This window comes from Heptranchias perlo, chromosome 24 (genome assembly GCF_035084215.1).
Source record: "Heptranchias perlo isolate sHepPer1 chromosome 24, sHepPer1.hap1, whole genome shotgun sequence".
In the NCBI taxonomy this organism is placed as follows: Eukaryota; Metazoa; Chordata; class Chondrichthyes; order Hexanchiformes; family Hexanchidae; genus Heptranchias; species Heptranchias perlo.
In genome coordinates this window covers 40,322,057-40,334,801 of record NC_090348.1, presented here as the reverse complement: position 1 = coordinate 40,334,801, position 12,745 = coordinate 40,322,057, and the positions used below count along the sequence as shown (strand labels likewise).

Below are 12,745 nucleotides of genomic sequence, written 5' to 3'. Positions count from 1 at the left end.
AGTACATTTATAATCTACATTGTCTCAAAGAATGAAGGTGCAATTTAGCACCATTCTGTTTAAACAAAAAGGCAATTTATAGATTACTCCTCATTCTTTAATGGCTCCACTGATTACTTCTTAACCCCAAATTGGGCAGCATTACTTCGGCTCTATATTACACAAATTATAGTTTTCCAGCCCCCTCCCAAACAAAAAGAAATACTTTGTTGAATGATTTTAATACAGAATGCACGTTTTCCATTTTAACACTTTCCTCAAACTGTGGATAGCTTCTTCACTTTACCTCAAATAAAATTAACCAATTTAATCTTACTTTAAAAAGATTTACTTTAAACTTTATGATCTTAAGATATAAAATTGAATACAGAGCTTTTGGTTTGTGTTTCGCACTTTCCCCTGTTGTTAGTTACAGCAACACTTAAAAAAAAATCATCCCACATAGTTTTTGTAGGTTTCTTCCCTTGCTGAAGGCAACAACATAATTTGGGATATATGCGGGCAAATTACTCGTACCTCACGCAGCAGGGATCACTGGTTGGGTAGGTACTGGTGGAGGTTGAGGGCAAGTGGAGCATCCCCACTGATGTGCAGGCTGAAACCAGCTAATTCAGCAGAGATGAGGGATCAAACCTGGGCCTTCTTGGGTCAAACCAGGGAACCCCAATTTTAAGTTTTTGATTAAACCTGAATATGATCAGGACGTGTTTTCTCCCAGGCTTATGTTGTAGTAGTAAGCACATTTACTAATTTGTAGAAGGAATGTTCCTTTAACAGCACTGTAACTATTAGATTTCTTTCACCACACTTTTCTTCTCCTGCTCTAAAATGTTTACTCGATTTTTTCTGGTCCCTATCTATATTAGTTTCACATTCTTTCCCTTTCGTTTTCCCATGTCTTGTGTGTATGTGTTCTTGCTCACCATCAGCTTACTAACAGAAGTCTCATTGGTTCTATAATAACATTGTCTTACAGATTTGCTTCTCATATGTAAATTGATTTTAACAGTAATATGGTAAATGCAGTTTGCTAATACAATACAGCCATACTGTGCAAGCAAACAGAACTTTCCACACCGTGGAGCAGTTAGACCCGGGTTTTCCTCTGTGACTCCCCACACAGTGAGTTCCAATCTCAGTTCAGTTATCTCTGGAGAGAAAGTCATGGGAAAGGGTGGTCGAGGCAGAAACCCTCAACTCATTTAAAAAAGTACCTGGATGTGCACCTGAAGTGCCGTAACCAACATGGCTACGGACCAAATGCTGGAAAGTGGGATTAGGCTGGGTGGCTCATTTTCGGCCGGCGCGGATATGATGAGCCGAATGGCCTCCTTCTGTGCCGTAAATTTTCGATTCTAAGTAAAGCAAGTTGTCCATAGTAAAGGGAGAGTATAAAAGTTTAAAAGAAAACTAAATGAGATAGCTAGCACCCATACACCACCTACTACCTCAATACAGAACATGTTTTGTGGATACTAAAAAAAAATGTTTTGTGGATACCAAGGAACAGGTCATTTGTACAAATCCTTAGCAAAGGAAAGCGCATGGCATCAAGTGGGAGGGGGGCAGGGAAAGGGAATGAAAAATATGAAAAGAGATAAGAGGGCTTCACAATCTTCCACTATATGGCCAGAGGAGATTTAAATGAAATTTGCAAGTGTGATGTTTGCAACGGTGTTGGTTTTCCTTGCAGTCTGTTGAAAATGGAATTTTTGGCAGTTTTTAGTATCCAATATTGCATAAAAGAACAATGGCTACTTTCAGCAAATACACTGAATATGGGGAATATTCCAACTCCCCTAAACCGGTTTAAAAAGTACATATTTTATTACAAGAAGGTACTTGTAAAGCACAGGACAAAAAAAAATTGGAATGGAGGTTTAGTAAAAGTTAGAAAAACAAAAACTCATGAAAGCTGCCAAATTTTAATCAGTTTGGTCCTCCTTTGATTATGATAAGTGAAACAGGAAAATGGAATAAGGGCTACAAAACACTGCTTCAAAAGTGATTGCCTGTTAGCCCTGAAAGGAAGCAAACTTCCCAATGTAAACACTCAAAGCTATTTGAACCAACTATAAAAAAAGACCAGCCTGACAAAGAAGTATCAGGTCATTTCCAGTTGATTCTCAACAAAAAACAGCAAGCCAACACAGATTAAAATGATAAAAAAAGACACAATGATAAAAAGTCAAACGTGGGCAAATTCCTCCATCGTCAATATGAAATGGCTGTAAGTATGCAAAATGATTTTTTTTTGTATGGGTTGATAGTTTAGTAAAGAAAATTAGAATAGTTAGTTGAATCCCCAGCATTTGTCAGTTTAGTTATGCCGTATAGCCATTTTGTCACGTTTAAGGTTAGATACATAAAATGACAAAAATGGATCTAGCCAGTGTTAACCTTGCATGCATCAGCTTAGTAAAGTACAGTTCTTGAAAATCACACTTACTAACAGTTTGAAAATGGACTTGGGGCAGGGTATAGGATAAATAAAAGCTCCAACTAATTTTTCCCACTTCTTTTAAAAGCTTTGGAATTGTTTCAAAAGTGTTGGGTAACTGGTTTTGGAACAATGCATTCTTGTTTTTTTTTGTGGGGCAGAAACTTTCAAGCATTTTTCTTATGCAGCAGAAACCAGATGGACATTGCCTGCTCTTAACTGATCAAGTACAATAGCACGGTCATTGACATTCCACTGGTAATCAGAAGGGTACAAAGCATTTCGTAAACCCAATAAAATTTTGCAACACCTTATCATTGGCTAGATAACAATGTTCCAACTGTACAGCAGTTTAAACCAACAACAGATCTGACCAACATGCTTTGATCAACAGTTACACCTTTATTTAGACATGGTATCAGACACCCAGAGTCTTTTCAAGGATTGAGAAAGAAAAGTATATCTAGTGCACTGATCATCCTACACAACTGTCCTGACAAACACAGAGCCTCTTCTCTCAGCATACACTAGTAACAGTATCTGATTACAGTGAGTGCAAGCTGTAGCCTGAGGTCATAGTCTACTTACTTTGAGTGCCTAAAATAAAAGACAGTTGGGTGGACCCAAGCAGCTGACTTAGTATTACAAGTAACAAAAAAAATGCTCAACTTTGTATTAAAGAAAACTTTTCAACCTTACTGATCATTCCAGTACACAACTAATTCCACTCTACGTGATAGTATTTCCATATCAAACAAAAATGTAAGTTTCATAGTTGTGTTCCTGCAACAGTGCTTAAAAAAAAATTCCAAGAATACTTACCTCCAATTCTTTTGTGGGGAAGACCTGTGTCTGAATATCTACCACCGTAATAGTCCTTTTAGTGGGCAAAAGGTTTTGTATCTCATCATAAGCAACCATACTTGGTAAGTTCCTACTTAAACCCTTTTAAAAGACTGGTGTTTGGAGAGCACAAAGCACACTCCAGTCTCTGTGCTGAACTCTCTCTTCTCAACTCTGCTGCTGCCGACCAGCTCACACACAACTTCAGACAGCTGGGAGGAGCTATGCTGAAGTGCAGCTGCCCACACTTAGGTAATCAATCATCTGTTGAATCTGTAGGTGGGCCACACCTTCTCTGCTCCACCTACTAATGCTTTAAAAGTTGGATAATCTCTCAACAAATTGGGAAATTAAAGTTACAAACTGAACTCAATCTAATTCAGCTCAGATAGATTGATCGATTGCAAGGATGCCAACTTATCCCTTTCTCTTGCCCCATGGAAACACTTAAAAGGCAAATATATTTTGTTCAATATACTCCATTCGACAAAGTCAAAAAATGTATATTGTAAAAAAAAAGTTGTAAAAAAAAGTCCAAGAAGTTTTTATGCCAGAATAAAGACCTGCCAGGCTGGCCACCTGCTCTTAGCCTGTTCCAGGTGACCATCAGGGACAGAGATGTCCCAGAGTGGCTCCACTGAAAGCTGTGGGAAGGAAGGCACCTCCTCCTCTCCCCAAGAGCCAGTCTAGAGGCACTGGTCTCTAACCAATCGTCCCCTCAGATTGAACCAGATAGTGCTAAATCTTGGCATTCTGTTCAATGGGGAGCGGAGCTTTCAGCCTCAAATCCGATTAGTCATTAAAACCACCTGCTTTCTCCTCTGGAACAATGCCCACTTATTCCACTGTCACACTGCCACTACTGAAGCCCTTATATCTACACCTTTAATACCTTGAGGGTTAATTCACTCCCTGCCTCCTCAAACTTCAGCTGATCCAGAACTCCATGACCCAACTTCTCTCCCACATACCCATCATCCAATCCCTGTCAAGCTCCAATGCCCCAGTGAATACATTTCAAGATCCTTGTCCTCATCTTCAAATTCCTCAACAGCCTTATGTCAACTACCTCAAAACTTCCCTTCCTGCTTTAAACATACTGGAAATGCTCCTCTTTAACCATGCCTTCACCGTTGCAGCCTCTATGAGAGGTCTTCCTGCATGTGAGGAGCGCTATGTAAATCTAAGTAGTTGTTAAAAATCTCTGACTGTGCTCTCAGTCAGCCATTTAAATTCTTTTGCTTCCTGCATAGGGTCCATTCTTCCCCTGGTAAAGCATTATGAGGGACCCTTAATGTGAGGAGTGTTATATAAATGCAAGTTTTTCTACCAGCTGGGAAACTACATACTGAACTGGTAACATAGTTCCTTGGAATTAGATGGCTCCAGATTAGCCCTTAGGGTGGTCCAAATTCGTGACCCCCCATTGCCTTCAAAAGGAGCTGATCCACAACACAGCTGGTCGCTGATGTCACCAATAAGCCAAAGCAATAAGGGGACTTGAACTGGCAGGAATCTGTTCAGGTAAAAAAACAAATGACATTAAAGAATATTTTTTATAAGTACTTTTTTTTCCCCCCATTCACATATAAAATGGGAAGTACTTATGATAAAGGACTCTCCTAGGCTTTGCTACCCTGTAAAAAAAATTAATGAACCCAAACTTCTATTTCTTGATAATCATAATCTCTACTTTGATGCAGCTATTTTAAAAACATAATTGGACATTAGGAAACTTCATAATTGGTTTCAGTTATTAACAGAGTATAGGCCAGTGACTACTACAGAGTGGTATGGTAAAAGCAGGAATACACACACCAAAATTCTTGTCCCTGGGATTACTGCTGTGTATTTAGTTGGTGGTCATTCATATTGTCGACAACGTTTAAGAATGGCGTGCAGCATCAGGAAATCACTGTCAAAACTTTTCCCATAGACAAAATGTTTCAGTAATACACGGGGGAGGATAAGGAGTGGTGTGAGACAAATACAGATATCAAAACAGGAGAAAAACAAAAAGGAACAGGACAGAGGGAAAAAATTACAAAGAAACAGAGGAGTAAACTAGAAAATGGAGTATGAACACAAGATTTGCAAAATGTTTCAAATGAGACAGGGATGTGTCACACCAAAACATCGCACAAACGTAAGCTTTCATCTTTAACTTATTACTTTCTCCTTGATTTAAAATGAAAGGGTGACATTTTCAAAAAGAAAGCTGCACCAAGATTCACTGATCACTAAAGAGTGCAAACCAGTAAGCACAGCCATTTTTCCAATAATTTCACTGTACAAAATTATAACAATCTGGAGTATTATTTAGCTTGGCAAAAGAAATTGCTCTAAATAATATTGACTATACACAACAACAGAAATGGTGGGAGCCAATGAGGTGTCCTGGTGACCAGTTCTTAAAAATAAACTGTCAAATAAGTCTTTGTGTGCTTTAAAAACAAAATCAACTGCATTCTCTAAAGATGGGAGCCTTCGCTCCAAAATTAAATGTCTAAGAAAATAATTATTCTCAAATATTCAGGAGGACATAGACAGACTGGTGAAGTGGGCAAACACATAGCAGATAAAATTTAACGCAGAGAAGTGTGAAGTAATACATTTTGGTAGGAAGAATGAGGAGGCACAATATAAACTAAATGGTACAATTTTAAGGGGGATGTCGGAAGAGAGAGACATGGGGGTGCACATACACAAATCTTTGAAGGTGGCAGGACAAGAGAAGGTTGTTAAAAAAGCATTTGGAATCCTGGGCTTTATTAACAGAGGCATAGGGCTCGATTTTCGGACGTCTGAGCAGGTGCGTTCGTGGCGATTAAAGCCGGCGGGATCCCACTTAAGGCAATTATTTTGATACTTCAGGTCATTAACAGACCTGATTTGTAAGATATTTTAGGAGGGGTGGGATTTTCATCTAAACTGAATGTTTCCCGTACTAGGGGAAACACTCCCAGTTGAAATGGACTTGTTGCAGCCACCAGCCTTTGGCAGTTGCAAAGGTCCATTTGACAGGGGGTGAGACCCTCAGTCATTGCAAGAGGCCACTCTGTCACTTTGGACAAAGTTTGGCCTCCACCACCCTCCTCCTAACACTAAAATTCACCAACTTGCAACCTCAACCCCAGTGTGCAGACACATTTACCTACCTTGCGGACCCACTCAAATGTACATCTTCCGGATGGGAGCTGCCATAGCTGTAGTCATGACCTCCTTGGAGGATTAACAGCATCACCAGCCTCGCCGTCCACCTCTAACACGTGGAGCTCCACAATACAGTGCTGTGACACATCCACCTGCACAGGGAGGGAGGACAACCACAGAGAGAGATGCGTCGCAGAAGGCACTACCCTTGCCACAGGGTCTACAGACCGAGGCTCAGCTTCCTGAACCTCTCTGAGCAGCAGTACACACAGAGGCTCACAGTCACTCGATATGTAATCCTGGACATCTGCAGCCTCCTTGATGCAGAGCTGCTCCCGGCTGGCCCGAGCACCATCTTCTTACCTGTTGCTGTCAAAGTCACCACTGCCCTCAACAACTTCTCCTCCGGATCCTTCCAGGGAGCCACCGGGGACATCTCTCAGTCATCTGCACAAAAGAGCCCTGCAAATACACCTGCACCCACTCTGCAGTGACACAATGGATGGCATCAGGTGTGGGTCTTCATGGTGATCCTCAGGAAAGGGCATTATTGCACAAGCCAGTCAAGAATGGCCAAGACGTGGCAGTAGTGGTGACAATATAATATGTAATGTGAGTTGATCAGAAATCAAATATAAGTAAAAACCATGACAAACCCTCAAACACCCTTTTGCATCCCCTTCATGCTCACAACACGTTTGCCTTACGCTTCCTACTACACGTAGGTGATGCATGCCCTGTGGCTGCAGCACAGGTAGTGGCAGGTTGGGTGAGGCTGACCTGAAAGAGATGCATGAGAGGGTGAGTATGAGATAGAGCCATGACATTGTATGAGGATTGGGTCGAGTGGTAGTGATGGGATGAGTAAATGCAGGCAAGATGAGGATGAGCTTTGAGTGGGTGTGAGGAGTGATGTGACAGAGTAGTGTTGGCAGTGCAGAAGGAGATGTGGGGTGGGGGCAGTGATGTGGCAGATGGAGTGTAGGGGAATGTAGAGCAAGTGTACTCACTTCGGCTGACCTACTTAGGTGATTGAAGTGCCTCCTGCACTGAATGCAGGTGTGTGATATGTTGGTGGTGCTAGTGACCTCCTCTGCCACCTCGAGCCAGGCCTTCATGGTGGCAGAGGCAGGCCACTTCCTCCCGTCCGCCGGGGAGAAGATCTCCGTCCTCCCCCTTCTCCTCACCCCATCCAGTAGGACCTGGAGTGAGGCATCATTAAACCTGGGAGCAGCCTTCCACCTGGGCAGCTCTATGCTGTAATTTTGGCTCCTTTCTGCAGCAGACAGTGGAGGACTGTCCCTTTAAATAGGGCTCCTCCAGCTGACAGCCTATGATGTGCAACTTTCCAGCACGAAACCCGGAAGCCAAGGTAAGTGCCTTCAATTAGGCTGCGATCGCGTGCAGAGCGCCCCGAATTCACTGGGCGCATTACCCACGCGCCCAGTCGACCCCCCGCTGCCAACTCGCCTCCCTCCTAATATCAGACCCATAGAGTACAAAAGCAAGGAAGTTATGCTAAACCTTTATAAAACACTGGTTAGGCCTTAGCTGAAGTATTGTTCTCAGCACCACACTTCAGGAAGGATGTCAAGACCTTAGAGGGGGTGCAGAAGAGATTTACTAGAATGGTACCAGGGATGAAGGTCTTCAGTTATGTGGAGGGACAGAAGAAGCTGAGGTTATTCTCCTTAGAGCAGAGAAGGTTAATGGGAGATTTGACAGAGGTGTTGAAAATCATGAAAGGTTTTGACACAGAGTAAATAAGGAGAAACTATTTCCAGTGGCAGAGGGGTTGGTAACTAGAGGTCACAGATTTAAGGTGATCGGCAAAAGAGCCAGAGGCGACATGAGGAAACATTTTTTTACGCAGCAAGTTGTAATGATCTGGAATGGATAGTGGAAGAAGATTTAGTAGTAACTTTCAAAAAGGAATTGGATAAATACTTGAAGGGAAAAAAATTACAGGGCTATGGGGAAAGAGCAGGGGAATGGGACTGGGACTAATTGGATAGCTCTTTCAAAGAGCCGGAACAGGCACGATGGGCCAAATGGCTGCTTCCTGTACTGTACAGCACAACTGGGCTAAAACCTCTAAGATTAGGAGGAGACAGACCTCAATTGCCATCTGTTGATTATCCCTGGAAGGTGCACATGGAGTGGAGTGGAGTGAGGACAGAAGGAGACTATGCAGTGATGTTCTCTCCTCCACCAGCCCCCTGAATTGATTAACCTGTTGCTATTTAATGTCGAGGTTTGTATGGAGAATCATTGATTAAACAGGCATTTACCAGGGGGATTACTATTTTAATCTCGCTTACTCCCCAGACCCATTAGTATTCCTCTTTTTCAAGTAACCCCACTATTTAAAAAAGGAGGGAGAAAAAACAGGGAATTACAGACCAGTTAGCCTAACATCAGTAGTGGGGAAAATGCTAGTCTATTATAAAAGATGTGATAACAGAACACTTGGAAGGCATTAACGGGATTGGACAAAGTCAGCATGGGTTTATGAAAGGGAAATCATGCTTAACAAATCTATTGGAGTTTTTTGAGGATGTAACTAGTTGAATAGATAGGGGAGAACCAGTGGATGTGGTGTATTTGGATTTTCAGAAGGCTTTTGATAAGGTCCCACACAAGAGGTTAGTGTGCAAAATTAAAGCACATGGGATTGGGGGGAATATACTGGCATGGATTGAGAATTGGTTGACAGACAGGAAACAGAGTAGGAATAAATGGGTCTTTTTCCGGGTGGCAGGTAGTGACTAGTGGGGTACCGCAGGGATCAGTGCTTGGGCCCCAGCTATTCACAATATATATCAATGATTTGGATGAGGGAACTAAATGTAACATTTCCAAGTTTGCAGATGACACAAAGCTAGGGTGGAATGTGAGCTGTGAGGAGGATGTAAAGAGACTCCAATGTGATTTAGACAAGTTGGGCGAGTGAACAAGAACATGGCAGATGCAGTATAACATGGATAAATGTGAGGTTATCCACTTTGGTTGTAAAAACGGAAAGGCAGATTATCTGAATGGTGATAGATTGGGAAAAGGGGAGATGCAATGAGACCTGGGTGTCTTTGTACACCAGTCGCTGAAAGCGAGCATTCAGGTGCAGCAAGCAGTTAGGAAGGAGAATGGTATGTTGGCCTTCATTGCAAGAGGATTTGAGTACAGGAGCAGGGATGTCTTACTGCAGTTATACAGGGCCTTGGTGAGACCACATTTGGAGTATTGTGTGCAGTTTTGGTCTCCTTATCTGAGGAAGGATGTCCTTGCCATGGAGGGAGTGCAACAAAGGTTTACCAGACTGATTCCTGGGATGGCAGGACTGACGGATGAGGAGAGATTGGGTCGACTAGGTCTATATTCACTAGAGTTTAGAGGAATGAGAGGTGATCTCATCAAAACATATAAAATTCTAACAGGACTAGACAGAAAGGATGTTCCCGACCGCTGGGGAGTCCCGAACCAGGGGGTCACAGTCTCAGGATACGGGGTATGCCATTTAGAACAGAGATGAGGAGAAATTTCTTTACTCAGAGGGTGGTAAAACTGTGGAATTCTCTACCACAGAAGGCAGTGGAAGCCAAGTCATTAGATGTATTCATAAAAGGAGATAGATATATTTCCTAATGCTAAAGGGATCAAGGGATATGGGGAAAAAGCAGGAACAGGGTACTGAGTTAGACGATCAGCCGTGATCATTTTGAATGGCAGAGCAGGCCCGAAGGGCTGAATGGCCTACTCTTGCTCCTATTTTCTATGTTTCTATGTAACTATCTTTTAAAAATAATTTATGGACTGCTTCAACAATGGTTTGTGGCACAGAAGCCGTACTCAATTGGCCTTTATTCATGCGCGAGCCTAGACAGCGAGTGTTTATGTAAGATTTTGAAAAATGGCCACTTGCTCAAGATGCTATGGAACCATACTTCAGCAAGTGTTGATTTCTTCAGGAGAGGATGGGAGAATTGGAAGGGGAAGAAATTAAAACATTTCTGAAATTTCTTCAATAATCTCTATAGAGGACATCATATTAGAGAAGGATGGACATAGCACCATATCGCATCTCAAAACAAAATGAACTCTGAAAAAGGATTTTATATAAAGGCTTTTTTTTTTACAAATCTAAGTGTTCATTTTTAAAAGATCATTTTCCAGAATATTTTAAACATCAGAAAAACAGGCAGCTAAAATTTGCTGCACAACTTAAAACTTCAAAAGGGTTTAGGTTATTAAACACAAATAACTAGTGGAAACAAAAATTATCTGAGAGCAGCCTTTGCTCTCAAATTATGAGAGAAAAGTTTGTGTGTATAAAATGTAAATGTTTCTCTGCAAGAGTCTGGGAATAAGCTTAAGTACCATCCCTTTGCAAAAAAAAAATTGAAATTTGGTTAATAGCTATCTTTGAGTAGGGTCGAATCCTTTCGGTGGACCTTGGCTGCAATGATTTAGTTAGGAGTTTGAGAACAGGAGGGTAGGCAACTACTATACATCACTATTCTTGCTAATATCTGTAAGCAAGGGCGTATACTCGCCATCCCTGCATAGGTTTTGGCAGATAGTCATGACAATGTTTTGGAATAAGGCAACAAAAAAAACATATTATGGGAATTAGTCAATTGCTCAATGGGTAGCTGCACTGTATGGTACTGAGCACGTGGTACTGTTATAGAGACCAAGAAGGGCACAGTTTTGATTTCTGGCCTATGCCACCTTGGCTGATCTCATGGATGATACAATTGACCGCTACATCCCCATATTAACAAGGGTAAAATTAGCCAAAGAGTCCACCCCAGATTATTGTCAGGCAACTCCTGCTGAAATTATAAGTATGGAAATTGAGTGAGGGTGGATTTGGGCTCAGCTGTAATGTTCTATACGGCTAAATAGCCTGACAGTCACAGCTATGTTAATATAATGCTCGTTAAAGTGGGTTACTGGAGTGATCTTGAGGAACTGTACTCCAACAAGGATACAAGATATTAAATGCCATATGGACAAGATAAACCCAGATTATAATGTAAATCAGGAGAGTATTTAAAATGAACAAAGAACAACATATTCAGAGATATCAATAAACGTTTGGAATTATCTTCCAGGTGGGGCAAGAGGCACGAAAATGCAGCTAGATGTTAAAAATGGAAGAGTTTGGGTAATTGAAGAAGGAACTTCAATGGGCCAATTGTCTTTTTTGTCCTCCACTTTTCTTATGAGACTATACATTGAGTGGCTGGGCGGTTGCAGAATGGAGAAATTTGGCATACAAAAAATCATGGAGGAGAAAGGATAAGTAAACAAAAATTGGGATAAAAACTAGAGGTTGCACTTCTACATTCATTCCTACAGCTGGCACAAAAGGAGAATAATGGGTTAACAAGCCTATTAAGAAACACAAACCTTCTTTGTATTTTGCTGCCAAAGGCTTAAGCAGCAGCATCGTACGTTAACCTTGTTCTGCTCGTCATATGATAACCGTTGATAAACCAATTTGCAAATTGTCACAGCTTCAGTGTGATGGTTTATTACTCATTTTACACTCTTACTATACAGGGCTGCTTCCAACAGCAAGCTTGACATTGGAGGAATCCCTGCAATGTAAACAAAACCATCAGTGCCACCATTGTCAAAGACATTATGGCTCAACTTAGGAGGAGGTTTGCCAGCTGACTCCAATGGTAAACAAACAGCATCCAGTGACAGCACCAAAGACAGGTTTGCCATTTTAGGTCTAGCTGTGCTGACCTCAGCCCACAGGTATATAGATCGATAATTACTGGCCTTGATAACCCTTCCTCTAACATAAGAGGTCAACCCAGACTGGGAAAGCTGCAAATGTGACTTTACACTAACTGCACATGCATAAGATACTTCCCCGCAGAGTGGCTTTAAAATTGAGTTTATCGTTTCAGAACAACTGTACATGCAAATCTCACATGCGCATTAATCCATTGTTGCTAAATCTGTGTACAGCATAAATGGGGGAGACTTGGCAGCAAGGAATTAGGTTATATTACAGAACTGCTTCCAATGGCAGCAATTCAGGAATATGTGCCAGGTTTTTGTACGGCTGAATCTGCCCTACATATATTGAACAGCATTCTCAGTAATAATAGGAAAAAGAACATGCACACAGTTCGCATGGCCTCGAGATCTCTGTACTAAGGGATGATGGCCAGCTTCTCTCTAGACTCCAGTCAATGGCCACTGTTGTGCTGGGAATTGCTCAGATATGAAGCTCCACTATAATGTTTTCCTTCCCCTGCTGGGAGCCTCCCAGTCCTAACTCAGCTGAGC

At 41.7% G+C, this 12,745-nt stretch overlaps 1 protein-coding gene across 3 annotated transcripts in view; it reads right to left on the bottom strand.

The window, feature by feature from the left end:
* Nucleotides 1–12,745, bottom strand: part of net1 (neuroepithelial cell transforming 1) — a 117,400-nt gene that overhangs the window by 15,854 nt on the left and 88,801 nt on the right. Inside the window, exon 1 of one of the 3 annotated variants that reach the window (XM_068005138.1) lies at nt 3,263–3,473. The exons of the other annotated variants lie outside the window; for them this stretch is intronic. Coding sequence (XP_067861239.1) covers nt 3,263–3,361 — 99 coding nt within the window. The 5' untranslated portion in view covers nt 3,362–3,473. Of the gene's footprint in view, nt 1–3,262; nt 3,474–12,745 lie in introns of those variants that run through there. 3 annotated transcript variants of the gene reach the window in all.